The sequence below is a fragment of the Anarrhichthys ocellatus genome, unplaced genomic scaffold (genome assembly GCF_004355925.1).
Source record: "Anarrhichthys ocellatus isolate YVR2014 unplaced genomic scaffold, GSC_Weel_1.0 scaffold771, whole genome shotgun sequence".
NCBI lineage: Eukaryota > Metazoa > Chordata > Actinopteri > Perciformes > Anarhichadidae > Anarrhichthys > Anarrhichthys ocellatus.
In genome coordinates, this window is record NW_022280745.1 from 1 (window position 1) to 17,780 (window position 17,780).

Genomic DNA, 17,780 nt, shown 5'->3' on the forward strand with positions numbered 1-17,780 from the left:
TGCAGATCGACTGCTTTGGCCTCGGTCTCTATCATGACGTCACATCCGTTTGCGTATAATCGACTCCTAAACTATATGGATTAGCATTGAGCTAACGTGTAACTCAACAGAAAAGCCCATCCACATGAGCAGAGAGTTGCGGGTCCCGCTCAGCACGAGCGAAGACACAGAACCCGGAAGTTGAAGTGACAGCGGAGGTTTTTCTTATCCAACCCCCTCACGTCCTGACCCGGTTAGTGAAGACCGGTTCTCTGTGTTAGCACTCTCATGTTGAATAACGGTGTCATTACATGATAAGCTCGCTCTTCATTAAAAACAGCAGGACACGCGCTGACCGTACGGTCCAATGACTAACAGGCTTAGTTAACCTCCTCGCGTTGTGGTCGTAGAACAACATGGCTGCAAAGAGCAGGTGTGTGCTGCGGATGCTGTTCAGTGGACTCAGAGCTCACACTGTTTGGTACCAGAGCTCAGCCTCGACCTCCCGTCAAGGACGCCCGCTGTGGAGACCTCAACTCAGACACCTGAGCTGCTCATATCCGGTCTGCAGGTCAAGGTCTCCAACCACAGGTACCATGCAGTCATTTATCATGTCACTTAGACCACACTGACTGGGACAGTGACCCCCATACGGGTCCAGGATGTGAGTACAGTAATGAGTGGTATTTAGTTAGTCCAAAAACTCCATGAAAGGAGGCTGACGTGCCTCCTTTCATGTCTCCTTTAGCATCCTTTTCGAAAGGAAAGAAGATAATACCTTCCCACAATTCATATCAACCGCTGCAACGACATTGAAAGGGACGGCAGACCCACGTCATTAACATAATTACGTAGCCTATCGTAAATGGAGTTGGATTATTTTTATTTTATTTATTTTTGTGTTTTCCTAAATCCTTATGAATTCTCATTCACATCATCAAAAGTGGTTAGGAAAAGTTTTGACTGTTCGACGGCAGCCAATGGCTCTGTTCCTTTAAGAGTCTCACTCTGTGGTCCCAGTATGGCCAACATCAGGACCTGCTCCAAGTGGAATGCAGCCGTCATTAATGGTATGAAATACACCGGCTTGTTTCCTGCAATGAAGTCGTCTACCGTGAAACATTGATATGGATTATATTTATATATATATATATTTAAATCATTATCACATTATGCATTTATACACACAGAGGTGTAACAAATTATGCAAAATCACATGAACTAATCAAGCTTATGTTGAAAGCAACAAATTGCGTTCCACTGATAGCTACACACGTGTTTGTTATTTAGTAACTCGGCAGCATTACAGCTTGTTTGGAGTCATTGATTTGGACGATGGGAATGTATAGAAGATGACATATGACCACAACAATCCCAGTTATCGTCCAGCCACAATGTTCTCCTTGTTCCTCTTCCAGGTCCCAGCAGTCTGTCGTTCAGGAGTCACACCTGTGGAGAACTGAGATCGGATCATGTGGGTGAGGAAGTCACTCTGTGTGGCTGGGTCCAATACCTCAGGTATTATTCTGTTACTGCCCACGTTACTTTCAAACACTGGGGGCTTTAAATAGCAATGAGAGGTCCACCCTATGGGGACCATGAATGTCTGTACGACGTGTTGTTCCAGACCATCTAATAGTCGTTTACATGTTTCAGTCTGGATCAAAGATTGACGCTGCTATCCCTAAATGACTAAAAATGCCCTGAAATCCTGTGATGTACACGGCACGTTCATTTTTACTAACTCAGCCCTGTCAGTAAGGCCTCTATATATGGAAGCTCACAGGGACTTTATTATAATATTCCACGTATGTATGTGTTGTTTGAGTATAAATGAAAATGCAATAATCAGGACAATATTCAAATGTTGATTCAGATTTGAAAATTAGAAAGCAATATAAACAGTGTAACCTGATTTCATCTTTTATGCAGGCAATATTTAAGTCAAAATGAAAAAGCATTTTTCTAACCATTTGAAAATTGAAACAGTGTTTGACTTCACCTGCTGTACAGTGGACAATATCAAACGTTAATTCAAATTTGACGACTAAAATGCAAAATATAAACAATGTTGCCAAATTTTTTGCGAAAAACAACATTTAAGGCACAATAACAAAAATGTAAATGCCATTTAAAGCTCTCTCACTGGTGTTTAGGACACGCAGTGTTTGTCACTATTACATATTTATTCTACACGTCCTGTGACCTCTCCATACCTTACTGCACCATTCTATCTGGGATAAAGAGAAAATATGCACTTACATCTAAATATTACAACTTGAGGGTTGCAGAGTTACATGAAATAGTATTCTAACCATGTTTCTGCCTCCAACAGGCAAGACCTGTTTGTCATCCTGCGAGATTTCAGCGGCTTGGCCCAAGTTCTAATCCCTCAGGACGAAGTAAGGACGAGTACAACAAAGTTCTTTTTGCAACTCAAGAAGTTGTGTTTTACTAGTGTTTAACCTTTTATTTCCTGTGGTTTGAAGTCTGCGAGTCATTTGAAAGCAGCACTGCGTGATCTCATGGCCGAGTCTGTTGTCAAGGTAACGGGAACAGTCAGAAGACGACCCGCGGGGCAGGAGAACAAGGTGTGTGTGTGTGTGCGTGTGTGTGTGTGTGTGTGTGTAAAACATTAAATCATGAAAAGAAGGTCCCCTTATTCATATGAGGTATGGAAACAACAGCATGTTTTACTCTATTGATTCGTCTCTATTCACTTGTAACTTACTTGTAGCGTTACATTGAATTGCTGTAATATGCTGATAAGTGTTAAATGTGAATGTGAATTATCTGGGTGTTCTTAAAGAGACTTCCTCTGAACGGTGGTGGTTGGCAGAGCAAACATTGGAAGTAGTCTTTTCTTATTCATCTTCTCATTGAACAGGGGATGCCAACTGGAGAAGTAGAAGTCCTGGCTCACGCTGTGGAGGTTTTTAATGTGTGCCGGAAGTTGCCTTTTGAGATTAAAGACTTTGTTAAAGTAAGTTAACAATTTTACAAATGTTCAAGCAGGTAATGTGATTTATTATCGTTATTAATCATGAATTGTGTTTCTCTTGTACAGAAGTCTGAGTCTCTGCGGATGCAGTATCGCTACCTGGACCTGAGGTCCTCTCAGATGCAGAAGAACCTCAGACTGAGGTCTCAGCTGGTGATGAAGATGAGAGAGTTCCTCTGTAATGTGCACGGTAAGGAGAGCGGGATTTACTTCCTCCCTCGTCTTTTGTTCATTACAGCTGGTGGTCGTCCCAAGCCGGGAAACACTGTGGCAGGTTGCTCATCCGTGAAAGGTTTTATCAGGAGAATCTTTCTTCGTTCCTTGAATGTTTTTTTTCATATGTGAAACGGGGGGGAAAAGGAAAGTTTGAGAATTCTTTTTTGTCAGGAGCATTTTTTCAAGTGTTTGTTGTAATTCTCATTTTGTCCACAAGAGGCTGACGTGCACCACTACTCCATGTGCTAAAGAAGACTAACAGCAGCCATGTTTTCTTCCAGGTGACTTTTAATGTCTCCATGCACAGATACTGCATGTTAGGAAGTTATGTAACATTACTGTCATGTCTTTCTTTTGGCTAGAAATGTATTTCTATCTGTCTTTAGGGAAAATATGAATGCTTTAGTCCTCTTTAGAACATAGTGCAGTGGTGCACTTCAGCCTCTTGTGGCCGAAATGAGCATTACAACAACAAACATCTTGACAAAACTTTTTATTTCACCTGGCAAAACCCGTTTCACAGATGGAAGAAAGTAGATGAGCAACTTAAAAAGGTTATCTTAACGAAACCTTTTTGTTTCACCTTGTTCTTAAGTAATAACACCGGACAGAAAGCTATTCAGATCAGATTTAGATAATGGATCACCAGAATAGTTTATTTTTTCTCTCTTTCCTCTCAGAGCTTCCATAGAGAAGCATGAAAACACTACACATCATTTACATAATTGTAGATAGAAAACAGTAGAATCCAGGTCCTCATTGTTTAAGCGTGTCTATGCTTTTGTCATTTGAAGGTTTTGTGGACGTGGAAACTCCGACCTTGTTTAAAAGAACACCGGGGGTAAGACTGTCCTTCATCATGTAAATATTACGACACAGAACCAAAGTCACTTTAACCGTTCTTAAACAAACACACATTCAGAGGAGCTAAGAATTTGTCTCTTTTATAATCAGTTTGGGTAAAATATAATTTCTCTTAAATTTAGGGACATGATATAATCTCTGCTTCCCTCAGTCTCTGTTCATTCTTTTGTGTTTCAGGGAGCCAAAGAGTTTGTGGTTCCGTCCAGAGAGCCGGGCCGGTTCTACTCTCTGCCCCAGAGTCCACAGCAGTTTAAACAGCTTCTGATGGTGGCTGGTGTAGACAGGTGGGGTGACAGCCTGAGCACAGAAAAACTGTGTGTGTGTGTGTGTGTGTATGGTGTGTGATATTTTGTTAACAATTCAAAGGAGTTTAAGAAGTCTTTGTCTATGTTCATTGTTGTCACGGTGACAGGTACTTCCAGATGGCTCGGTGCTACCGAGATGAAGGCTCCAAACCGGACCGGCAGCCCGAGTTCACCCAGGTAACGTGGAGGCGGAATGGGGAAAACACTGACAAAGTGATTTTTTTAATCTCACAGGTTTTATCTTGTGACTTTATTGTACCTCTTTATGTCGATAGTGACGGGTATTGGAGCTGAAATATTCCAGTTTCATCCAGACCAGACTAGATCCGGGAAATTTGGTATTTGTTCCCATACTGGGACTCATACTGGGACTCATACTGGGACTCATACTGGGACTCAAACTGGGACTCAAACTGGGGCCACCTGGGTGAAAACTAGGCATCGCTAAACCATAATGGAACTTAGTCTTTGTCTAAAATATTACTCGATATTATAAACACCTCATTCATCACATTTCGTTAGCTGGTGCTGGATTGAGTAGCACAAAATATAGCTCAGAAGAATATCAAAAGAATGCCAACAACCATACATATGGCACGTAATATAAGATAAATCTTTTGCATCATTCATGTTTCTTGTACCTTTGGTCTAGATGCTGACTTTGGTTTGATTTGTCCTGTTCTTTGATCCAGGAGTGCCTTGCTCGTGGTCCTGGTGTTGACTTGGACGTAGCTAGGTGGTTTCACAGTCCTGACCCATGTTCATCCTCTCGTTATCTCTCCCAGGTAGACATAGAAATGTCTTTTGTGGACCAGGCCGGCATCCTGTCCCTGGTGGAGGGTCTTTTACAGGACTCCTGGCCTGCAGAGAAAGGTCCCATTACGGTCCCTTTCCAAACCATGACATATGAAGAGGCCATGAGAGACTACGGTGTGGACAAGCCCGACACCAGATTCAGTATGAAGGTGGGCTGTTTGAGGTTTTTTTTTAAATGTCACCGATATGATATCAGAACGGATCTTTCTGCAGCAGAAAGGAATTAAGCTCATTAGATGACTGTAATTACTGTTCTAACATCAGTGGTGGAGATTTTAATTTTAAGATAAGACCTGAATATACAACTCACTGCTGTTAAAGGCAAGTCATGTTCCTCTGAGTATGATATACCAGCATGTTTCCGGGTGTTTAAGCACTCCTGTCTTTCTGTCTGTCCGTCCAGCTGATCGACCTCCGACAGCTTTTCTTATCCACGGAGATTGATTTCCTCAGATCAGCTCTCAGCCAACCGGGAGGCTCCGTCCAGGCCGTCTGTGTCCCCAGTGGAGCGGTAAGACCAGAACCTGTATGTTCCTGATAAAAAAAGAAATCCATCAGAGCATGCTGGACTTATAATAATGATGAGAACCAAAGACAGAACGATGCTTGAGAAGTAACAGGCTTGCTGATATCTTGCCTTTGTTGACCTGCGTCACAGCTGTCGGACTCACACGATCCTCTCTGTCTCGTGTTTGACCACAGAAACTGTTTGCTGGGAAAGATTTGGAAGAACTGAAACAAAAAGCCAAGACTCAGTTCAGCCAGGTTGGTTTGTTTGTCCTCTTACTTTCTCAACCTCTATTGTCTTGAGATTTGTTTTTGTCATGGCACTATTTCATGTTCCATCAATTTCTTGTTGTTTTGTATGATTGAGCCTTGTAGCAAATACAACCTTTGAAGCAAAGGTTTAACTAGCTTCAAATCAGCATTTCTTGTTAATATTGATTATTTGTGACTTTTAAAACAGCATCCGTCAAAGTTGCAAAACATCTTAAAGGGATAGTTCAGATTTTTTAAAGTGTGTTTGTATGAGCTTCTTCTCCATAGTCAGTGTTTTACTACAGTAGATGGAGTTTATAGAAACGGACAGGAGCAAAGTAATGTACTGCTTACCAAATCTATATCAGTTTAAGTGTACGTTATATCTAGAATATCTTCACCTCTTTCCCTTGCTGTCACACGGTCCTTACTGAACTGAACTTATCTATGATCTCTTCAAAGCCACAAGACTAATTTGACAAAAACACTAACTTTACCTCACAAAACAAGGGAGTTGCTGCCTTGATCAGTTGTTTTTCTATTGTGTGACTTTGGTCTTTTAAAGGAATAGTCATTTATATATTTTTTGCCTCATTTATTTATTAATTTCAGTATTTATCTTACAGACATTTATTTATTTATGTGTTATAAACTTCAATGGCATTCCGTAGATCCAGGGTCACTTTTCTGCAAGGCAATTTCATGGCAATCCATCCAATAGCTGATGAGACAGCGATCCAATATCAGCACTCTAACTATCCTCTCAAAATTTCTGTCTGATGCAGCCGAAGCAAAAACAGAGCTTCAGCTTCACAAAGGTTTATTTTGCGACGGTGCAGTTTTATTGTTTCCACCCAGTATTGTCTCAGTATGTCTTTTTTATGTTGTCTCTTCATGTGGGTATGTTTGGTCCCAAGGAGCTCAGCGTGGTGCTGGTCAAAGCCGACGGGACTTTGAAGTCTCCCCTGAAGAAGCTGCTGTCTGTCTCGGCCACAGACGAGCTGCTGCAGAGGACCGGAGCCAAACCAGGAGACCTGGTGCTGATGGTAGCCGGGTCCCTCCACACTGTGGTAAGAGACCCACTGACGTCAAGGGGAAAAGTTATTAATATGACGTGTGTATATCCCTTCCCCTTCCTGTCTCACGGGTCCTGCTACGCCCCCACCACTCGCAGCGCCCGTTGCTGGGTAATCTTCGTCTGCGATGTGCGGAGCTCCTGGAGTCACGCGGCGCGTCAGTCCGTGACCCCTCAGCCTTCCACTTCTTGTGGGTTTTGGACTTCCCCCTCTTCTTGCCCAAAGAGGAGGAGCCGGAGCAGCTGGAGTCAGCTCATCATCCATTCACTGCCCCACTGCCGGAGGACACGCAGCTGCTCTACACAGAGCCACAGAAGGTAGTCACGTAGATTCACTCTTATCTCAGTGTCTTCTTCTATTCCTTTTTGCAACGGTTAGAAATAATCATGCGCGTCACGTGGGATGCATTCCAGGTACGCGGTCAGCACTATGACCTGGTGTTGAACGGCTGTGAGATTGGAGGAGGCTCCATCCGCATCCACAAGGCCTCAGAGCAGCTTCACGTCCTGAAGAGTGTCCTCAAGGTCAGTTAATGTATACCTTGAAGTTTTAGAATCAGGTTGAATAAATGACTGGTCATAACTGCTTTTTATCCTAACTGTCCGCTGCAGGAGGATCCCAGTCTTCTCTCTCACCTGCTGGAGGCTCTGGACTCCGGAGCACCCCCACATGGAGGCATTGCTCTGGGTGAGGTCAACGCTGTACTTCACTGAGCTGGTTTAGCAAAGTAAAAGGAAAAAAAGTGTATTTTTACACATTTTATTTTTCTTAATTAGGATGCTCCCTTAAGCAAAAGGGTTTACCTCCAAACTAGACCCTGGATCATGTCCAGGGTCCATATATTGAATATGAAGAATGAAGCAAGGCGTATTTGCTGCCAGTCGCGGATTGACCTATCTGGCTTGTTTCCCACAGAGTAAGATCTGATTGAACTTTGACACGGGTCGGAGACCGAAATCTGCCAGGCAAAATAGAGTGCTATACATAAACATGTGCTGCGGGAGCTAGCAGGGCTAGCGGGCTAACAACAACAGCTCACAGTTTATACATCTATGAGCTGCAAGTTATTGACATTGCAGTTGAGCAATACATTTCATTAGATGAAAGTAATGATAGATTCAAGGTTAATATTAAAGAGTAAACTTCACTGAAAATAAAACTATTAATATATCTAAAGACAAACACAAAGTACATGGATCAATTACAGTCAGCACAACATTTCTAAATACATTTCTAAATTACTGTTTAGTAGTTTAGTATTGCATATCTGCCAACGTCTGCTACACGTCTTCTCCATACCACATATGTGTGATAGGCCAATGTTGGTGGATGAGGTATCAGTTGGGCTGTAGCTCTCAGTTCAACTGATGAATCATACCCAGTAAGAAAAATATCAGCAAATCTAGGACTATAATACAAGTTGTACACTTTGGACCATTTTGGGTTCAAATATGAGAAACGTTATGAAATTGAATGAGAATTAGAAAAGAATTATTATAAAAGTGATTTTATTATCAAGTTAAGTTTTGAGTGAATTTTTATTGGTTATAATTCTTATTTTATTATAAAAACTTTAAAAATCAATCACACGCCCCCGGCCTCTCTTCAGATAGCAAGCTCAACAATTGCTTATTACGCAGCATCAAAGTTAGCAGTGTTAGCTACCGTCTGTTGGCTTGAGGAGCCAATGTGATATATTTAATACTGCTACATTCATAAGCTAAAAGGTGAAAATGGTTATATATTTATTAAGTCATTTTTTAACTCTTCCATGCTTTTCTAGGTTTGGACCGACTGGTCTCCATCATGGTCGGCGCTCCCAGCATCCGTGACGTCATCGCCTTCCCCAAGTCGTTCCGGGGTCATGACCTCATGAGCTGTGCCCCTGACTTTGTGTCTGAGGAGGAGCTGAAGTCTTACCACATCTCTGTCAAATGGCCAGCAGAGCGAGGAGCAGGAGAAGAGGGGAAGTGAGGCGGTAAAGAAGGAGGCGATAAGGAGACATCAAAGGGGTGATACCTGATGTGTCAGATCTTTGCAACCCACACAGCAGAGGTTCGAGAGGACAATGAGACGAGATGAGCAGACAACCAGCTGTGAAGACCTCTGTCAGCCAGCCGGCAGATGTGAGGAGGAGGAGCTGTGGCTTCATCTCAGTACTGTCACTTTCTAATGGAAGAGAAAAAGGGACCAGCAGACATTATGGAAATCTGAAAATGAACTGGTTAAACAAAGAAGATTGTTTTCAAGTCTCACTGACAGCTAACACTGATATGTTGGTTTATAGATACTGAACCTCTGTTGTGGTGCTTAGACCAATGCCTCATACAATCTGTCTTTAATAACAAAGATTTATATGAACAATTTCCTCAAATTAAGGACGAATAGCTCAACTGAATCTAAAGAGCTGCTTATTTTGTATTGGTTTGTGTCACATGATGTTTCAGACCGTGTCTCACCTTGATAAGAATAAACATCTGGATAAACTGTAAAATCCACAGCCCTCGTTCTGTGTAAAAACAGCTGAAGCTAATATGAGGCTTCAGCTGTCTAATTTGTGGGCGTCTTCCAAATGTAGTCTTTATCATGTGGATCCAGACGGTGTGCCCTTGCTGAGTTATGTGAAGGGATAGAAACACAAAGAGAGTATTGCACCCAAAACATGATGACTTCTGAAGTTACTCATTTGGAACGAGCACCGTCACTTATACTGGAATCGCTTTAAGAAGGAAACCTTTTGTGGTTATTGAGGACAAGAGGAACAATTGACATTAACAGCAAAACTATTTCAATGTACTTATGATTATTGCTATGAGACAGACTTGGACAATGTCAACCTATCTTTTAATATCATACAAGTTTACAGGGGATAAAGAGAAATAAATGTCAGCTCAATTTAGAAACTGCAGATACAAAACGGCACACAAACCTAGGACTGCATTAAAAACATGGTTTGAATATTCCTGATTGATAAGATAATGACCAAAAAAACACAGACAAGAATGTTCACTTCACGTGTAGATACATGTGCTTCACTGCACTTGAAGGGCCGGTGGAATTTGTTTTCTGTGCACCATGAGAGAAAACAGGACCAGATTTACTGAGGCTTTACAATTCAATCCAATTTTATTTCTATCTCCCATTATCACAAATGTACAATCTTTACAATGCATGTATACATACATGCATGCATGCATGTATACATGCATTGTAAAGATTGCATGTATGTACATGTGTGCATGTATGTATACATACACACATGTATGTATACATGCATGTATGTATACATACACACATACACGCATGTATGTATACATACACGCATGTATGTATACATACACGCACGTATGTATACATACACGCATGTATGTATACATACATGCACGCATGTATGTATACATGCATGTATGTATACATGCACGCATGTATGTATACATGCACGTATGTATACATGCATGTATGTATACATGCGTGCGTGTATGTATACATACATGCGTGTATGTATACATACATGCGTGTATGTAACGGAATTTGATGTGGTACTTATTTAGCTTTCAAGTCAATAAAGTAGTAAAGGACAAACTAAGTTTGTTTGTGTAATGCATGCACAGAAAACACATTTTGATAAGTGTAACCACAAATATTAACCATATCTGATGTAATTGATCTTGTTTTGAACAATAAGATTAAACAATCTTTTTATTTAAAGGAGACGTGTCATACTGCCTGTATAGAATCACAAGCACCTGCTACCTGGAAGGGGATCTGATCATTTATTAAACCACTATAAAGGCCAACACAGTGTACTCAGGCACAATGTGACCTTTGACCTTTGTGATGATAGAGCAAATTAATCCAATTTACAACGAAAGAGGAAACTAGTATTGTATCTCACTAGAAACATTTATTTTTCCTACAAAATTACATTCCAATATCATTAAACTGCAATTTCAATTACATTTCGAGGGACATGTTTTTCTCTCATATCACGGTCGCAGTTTTCAACAGTTTTCAACTTCATTTTACGAGACAGTGTCATGCTGGTGTGTCCAACATGCTAAAGAGCTGGTAGTCTGTTGCATTGGTTCCCAACTCAATTCATCCTGACGGTCTGCATCCCCCTACAGCTCCAGAGATCAACCTGAGGGGTCACGAGACAGTAACATGGCAGCAAAGAAGAAAAGAGAACCAATTAATCTGGTTTTTGCTCTTGTCTTTTGAGATTAAGGAAAACAAATGAAAACATTTTAGAGTCAAACTTTCTGTAACTTAATGACATTAAAACTGAAGTCATTTTATTTGGACCACAGCATTTAACCAACATTATATCTTCTCATCTTGGCCATTTGATCTCTTCTGTTTAACCATTCAAATAAGGATTTAAGTGTGACAATTAAATCAACGAGGTAGTTAAATTAGGCTTAATGTTTAATAAGAATAAACCAAACATCTTTATTTTTTCAATTGTCATTATTTATTGCCTCATAATCAACACATGCTCACTCTTCCATATAGGTATGTTGAGTTCTTAAATGACACAAATATAACAAGTAAATACATGATGTATACAACTAATGCAAATTAAACATGAACATCAAATATCAGATGAACTAATCAGCATTAAATACATCTGTATCAATAACCTAAAGGCACAGGTAAATATGACTAAATCTATGGTTTAAATACACGTGTACTGTCATCTACTGGTAAAAATGGTAAACACTTTGACTTTGCATCTACTTCACGTTCACTAAATCAACAGCACAATACGGTGGAATATATCAGTGCCTACAACTGTGAACACGAAAATGACTTTGATTAAACTATATCACGAACTGTATTGCATCAAACAATGCACCGATTAATCTAAAACTTAATTATTGCTGTGTACATAGATAAATTAATATTAAACAGCATGTAGTCAACTCAGGGTAGGAAATTTACACATTTTTTAGGGGGCAATTTTTGCCCCCACTGACTGAAATCCAGGGGCCTTTTCAAAAAATCGGGGGCACTTTTTAAAACTTGTGATATAACATTTAACCTTTGTTCAAAATAATAAATATACTTATTTAGGCTTACAGTATATGAGCAATTGTCATCAAATGGCAATAATAAGACTATTAGGCAGTAGTCTACAGATTTTTTAACAAAAAACAAGCATAAATCAGACAATCATATTCAATTTTATTCTTATTTCTTTTTGGTTATTTATTGTTATTATTAAATGTTTTAAACAACTATTAACAATTATTAAGTCAACGATGCCTTGATTACATATACATCAGTCATTGTATGGAATTATTGAGAAAAAATATTTTTGTAGCACCTCAAATAATATAATACCCTTTTTGTCCTGAACTTATGCATTAGTCATTGTGTGGAATTTTTGAGAAAAACATTTTTATAGCACCTTAAAAATTTAAAAAATGTGCCATTTGAAGGTACAAATTCAGTTCAGAGTTTTTACTTAGTAAAATATCTTAATTGACTGTCGGTTAGGTATTATTGATTTCCAGCAACCCTCAAATCAAAGAATAAAGACACTTTGCGCACAATTTAGGTGTATTTTACCTTTAACTCAAGAGATGCAGGTAGCATGTTTTATACTTAATGTGAATATAATTCATTTAATCTCATTTCCATTATGCAATATGTAGACTTTGTTGGCATCTTATTCTGAAAACCGGATGTTCGTCTGAAGAAACCTGATGTTGTCTCATGTTAATCTTTCCGTTAACTTTCAAAGTCCTTCGCTCGCTCCCGATCTGCGCCGTTTGAATGAGTTTACCGTGAATTTCAGAATATAGGTGCACTAAAATTTAAGTGTCTGCTGAGTTGACCGCAGTCTCGCAGTCACAGGTCTGATTAAGAAGCGCTCTATTTATTTATTTGTTTAGAAGTTCTGGGGCATTTTTTGCCCCTCTCCTAGTGATATCAGGTGCAAAATGATATTTCTTATAGGGGCAGTTTTGCCCTTTGCCCTCGTGTATTTCCGACGCTGAGTCAACTGCTTATGCTAACGCACTCCCATCGGCCGAGATTTATTTATTAATTTATTAATTTCTTGCATACAGTCATTCTAATGCCTTCACTTTTATTTTGAAATATTCTTCTTTCCGGGTTACCTGTTGTGCTCTGTGTCTCGTTTTAAAGGAAAAAACAAAAAAGGGATTTGCAAAAACGAAATACGGCTCGTTATTTGACTTTGGTTCTTGGTTTTTCCATTTTTGAATTCAGAACCAAAAACGGAAATACAAAGGCCAATTTCCGTTTTCCCATTTTTGGTTTGAAACGAAAAAGGAGTATTTTGTTTTTTCCAAATTAACGGTAAAACAGATGACTAAAACGTAGACGGACCCTCCCTACCTGCCTGCCTGCCTGCCTCTCTGCCTGCCTGACTCTCTGCCTGCCTCCCTACTGCCTGCCTCTCTGCCTGCCTGCCTGCCTGCCTGTCTCTCTGCCTGCCTGCCTGGCTCTCTGCCTCTCTCCCTGCCTGCCTGCCTCTCTGTCTGCCTGCCTGCCTCTCTGTCTCTCTGCCTGCCTCTCTGCCTCTCTGCCTACCTGCCTGCCTCTCTGCCTCTCTGCCTGCCTGCCTGCCTCTCTGCCTGCCTCTCTGCCTGCCTCCCTGCCTGCCTGCCTCTCTGCCTGCCTGCCTGCCTGCCTGCCTCTCTGCCTCTCTGCCTGCCTGGCTGCCTCTCTGCCTGCCTCTCTGCCTGCCTCTCTGCCTCTCTGCCTGCCTCTCTGCCTGCCTCTCTGCCTGTCTCTCTGCCTGCCTCCCTGCCTGCCTGCCTCTCTGCCTGCCTGCCTGCCTCTCTGTCTCTCTGTCTCTCTGCCTGCCTCTCTGCCTCTCTGCCTGCCTGCCTGCCTCTCTGCCTGCCTCTCTGCCTGCCTGCCTGCCTGCCTGCCCGCCCGCCCGCCTAATTAAGTCTAATTAAGCCCGCTCTGCATAATATGTGGCGACAGAGGAAGATCAGCTGCTGGAGATTGTAAATGACGGTGGCCTTAAAAGTATGTTTGAGGCAACAACTCTGCTGGTGTTTTGGATTAAAATCAAGGCTGGATATCCTGAGATTGCCACAAAAGCACTGAAAACTCTGCTTCCATTTCACACATCCTCTTTGTGAAGCGGGATGTTCTGCAGTGACAGCAATCAAAACAAAACTGGACATAAGGAACACACTTCGGGTGTCATTGTCTCCCATTACCCCAGATGGGACCGTCTCGTTGCAGAGAAACAAGCTCAGGGCTCCACTGATTCAGCGTTATTGTGAGTTGTATTTATTTATGCATTTTATATTTGTTTTCATGCCGATTGTATCATTTTATTTTGTTGTGTTTATCCGCCACACCTTGAATGCCGGTCCGTGAAAATATTGTCTGACATGAAACCGTTCCGTGGTGCAAAAAAGGTTGGGGACCACTGATCTACACCAAGCAAAATGCAACAAATGTCATAATTTCTTCCATATCTTTCAATTTGAACTCTTACTACTCCGACTAAGCTTTGCCAGCTTAAGTTTCGTTTCACAATAGTCACGTGCTCACACGCTGCACCTCACTGCAGAGCTGCACCTGAAAACTGAGCTGCACGTAATGCTGACGTATTTGTAGGCCAGCTAGCAGGCGCTGACACATCAAAGAATACGCCCAACATGTCAAACTAAAGATCTGATTGGTTGAACACTATGACAATCAACAATATTGTCCCCATTCACTTAAACTGCAAAGGGATGCACTTGTGAGTCTGCAGGCCTCGGGCCTCTCTTCTTACCTAGAGACACAGAGGTGAAATCTGATGGGATAAAAGCTCTACTTAAAACAAGCTGCATTGGAAGCAGAGCAACTGAGGAAGACAGTAGCTGTGCAATGAGAAAATAAGATAATGGGAAAAATATTTTCATAAATTATAATACATGTAGTGTATTTAAGAAAAATTATAAAATAGCTATAACTTTGTGATTCTGTCTAGGCCAGCAGAGAAGGCCTTGCAGGCCCTGACGGCCCACCACTGGATTAATGGAACCCTAAAGGTGACACTGACCCCCTCTGGTATATTGTGAGTTTTCAGCAAGGAATCAATCAGTGCTATCGTTATAGTAAACACACTTGACACACTGAATGCATGACAACGTATATTATAGAAAAATAAAACATTTAATGCCGATCAAGCTTTTTTTTTCTCTGTTGTTGTTCTTCATCTTCAGCACAGCTAAAAACTTTGCAGAGCAACATTTTCAAGTTTACAAGTATTTGATTCCCTTTTTATCTTTAAAAACAACACAATAAGATAACACAAGAGTCCTGCAGTATGTAGCTCCAAATCACACCAATCGTGTGAGGCCTTGAAAGTCTAAACTGTAAATCGTTGCTCGTTTATGAAATAGTTACAGTTCTTCTGGGCTGAATTCTTACTGTGATGTTATGTAAACATCTGGACAGGTGAGAAAGTGAGATGAAGGCTCAACCCCAGGTACCAAAGCTGGGGCTTCCTGCAGGGACAACAGGGGCGTCGTTAGGCCTAAATAATTTGGCATTATTGGCTTTAAAAAAAACAAAAAAATTTTTTTGGTGATGTCATTAAATTAAACTATTGTTTCTCACATGGACAAGTTATTTATAACTCTAACATGCTACATATGTACGTGCGTCTGGTTTGTATGTTTTCTCCCCCTTCAAATTACAATCCAATAGCCTGTCATCATACTGAACGATATAAAGTTGACACTGTCAGGTCCATTCTCCATCCATTGTGTGCGGTCCTTTTAAGAATTAGGATTTGGGAGTGACGCGGATATGAAAGCTAGTTTATCTATCTTTCCTTTACAAGTAGGAACATTATTTCTCTTTCTTTATTTGAGAAAAGTTCATATTTGTGTTGTGAAATTTCACTATGACCCTGAAATTCTGTCTCTTGTGTTATCATATACTGAATGCAAGCAAAACTGCAGAGCAAAATCACACTCTTTCTGATTGAACCAATCTATGAACTGTCTGAAACAATGGATATCCGCGGCCCCAAATGGGCCCCCAAAAAAATTGCTGCACACACTGCGCGCAACCATGCCTCTCCCCTTGGGGCTAAACCCCCCCTTTCTTCGAATCCTAGAAACGCCGCTGAGGGACAACAACATCTTTCTCACTTTCCCACGTTGATCTTTTTTCCCACATTTACTTCGTGGTAGCGTAGTGCTCATCCTCTGGTTCTGGTAACGCTGTTAGCACCGTTACTGCCATGTTGAGAGCCATGTGGAGGCACTAGATATGCTCTGAATTTTTCATTTAACACCTTTATTATTATGGTGCAACATACAAAACTAGTTCCTCTTAAGGGAATAAACCAATAAAAAAAATATAGTGCTAATACTCAATAAAACATTTTCGAATGAAGCCTGCAGGATTAGTCGAAACAGATAATTGTACTTTTGTTAATCATCTTTTTGTGGACTTATACGTTCAACTCTGCCTTCTTGACAAAGTGATGAACTAAATTAGTCTTTATCTTAACAAGCAGATCACAAGCAGTAAAACAGAGCTTAGAGAGGAAATTCAAAAAGAGGAGATCATTTCTTCACATCCTGAGCGACGTTGTGTGGTATTGACAGAAAAAACACAACAGTGACCCTGTGGCTTCTTTTTTGGAGAAAGGTCAGTCTCAACTTTAGTCAAATGAAGAGCAGTTGTGTGCAAACGTCTCCTAGGTGCAATAAGTAAGTGGCGATTGGAGCCCTGCAGCGTGCAAACTATTTGTTTGTTTGTTGCAAAACAGAACACAGATTATTGCAGCGTGTAGTCATGCCTGAGCAGAATTCATTATTGTGACTCGTGAACTGAACATCATGAAGTCGCTTCAGGTTTCATCTTATGATTAGCAACACTTGTCAGGAGGAGATTGATTATTAATTGATCACGTATCTAAGAAGAGGGACTGATTTCTGAGCACTTGAGAGAAAGTTAACACAAATCATATTACATTTAATTTGGGCCTGCTTTGTTTCGTAGATTTTTTATTTAAGTGATGGACAGGTTTAAGACTTAAAACGTACATAACATACGTAAGTCCAAAAGTACATTTTAAGGTAATAAAGATGGCATCACTGTAGGCCTGATGAATAAAGAAACTAAACACTACTAACTGCAAAACAAGTTCTGCTTCCTAATCTAAAACAAATAGCTTGTTTCTCAGGAAATATTGGAGCAAACAAAAGTTTTTTTTCCAATGCGAAGAATTAAAGTCAAAGCCTCTGCATAACAATTTAAGAAAAGTTAAAAATGAACAATATTGACCGAAATCTTTAAATAACAACACAAAAAACATAATACCAGTATACTAAGTGTTATTATAATGTGAAGTCTTTACATTACATTAATTTGCAGACACTTTTGTCTGAAGCAACTTACATTTTTCTCTTATATAAACACACATGAAGAACAATTTGACGCTCTTGGTCAAAGACACTTTGGCACATGGACAAAAGGAGGAAAGGATCAAAGCTGGTGAACAATAGTACGAGTGAGAGAAACTTTACTCCTCCCGTAGTGTAACTCCCTTAGTAAGTCTGTGGAAATAGTCGCTAACTGTCTGATTTACGAAATACATACATGGACTCTCTAGCTAAAGCTGGAGGAACAAGACACTGAGAAAAACTATAATTAGGTTCACAGTATGATTGCTGTTAAAATGATTTATCGTAAACACGTTTATAACATAGCTGTTATTTCTAAAGCAAATTACCGTAAATAAGTTTATGATATCTGTTTTTT

General features: G+C 40.4%; 1 protein-coding gene across 1 annotated transcript; it reads left to right on the forward strand.

Moving 5' to 3' along the window:
• The first annotated feature begins 25 nt into the window (after positions 1-25).
• Positions 26-10,150, forward strand: dars2 (aspartyl-tRNA synthetase 2, mitochondrial). Its single transcript, XM_031838507.1, has 17 exons — positions 26-570; positions 1,398-1,497; positions 2,315-2,381; positions 2,469-2,570; positions 2,867-2,962; positions 3,047-3,170; positions 3,991-4,037; positions 4,238-4,344; positions 4,473-4,542; positions 5,151-5,330; positions 5,585-5,692; positions 5,884-5,946; positions 6,858-7,010; positions 7,115-7,333; positions 7,430-7,540; positions 7,628-7,703; positions 8,800-10,150. Exons 1-17 carry the CDS (start codon positions 396-398, stop codon positions 8,988-8,990), a joined length of 1,989 nt encoding a protein of 662 aa, XP_031694367.1. The 5' UTR covers positions 26-395; the 3' UTR covers positions 8,991-10,150.
• The last annotated feature ends 7,630 nt before the right edge of the window (positions 10,151-17,780 follow it).

What these genes read in the sequence shown, in the direction of transcription:
- dars2 (XM_031838507.1), top strand. Translation starts at nt 396, where the DNA reads ATGGCTGCAAAGAGCAGGTGTGTGCTGCGGATGCTGTTCAGTGGACTC. An exon ending in ATGGTGGCTGGTGTAGACAG is followed by an intron (nt 4,345 to 4,472) that starts GTGGGGTGACAG and finishes TCACGGTGACAG; the next exon opens with GTACTTCCAGATGGCTCGGT. An exon ending in TCCTGAAGAGTGTCCTCAAG is followed by an intron (nt 7,541 to 7,627) that starts GTCAGTTAATGT and finishes TGTCCGCTGCAG; the next exon opens with GAGGATCCCAGTCTTCTCTC.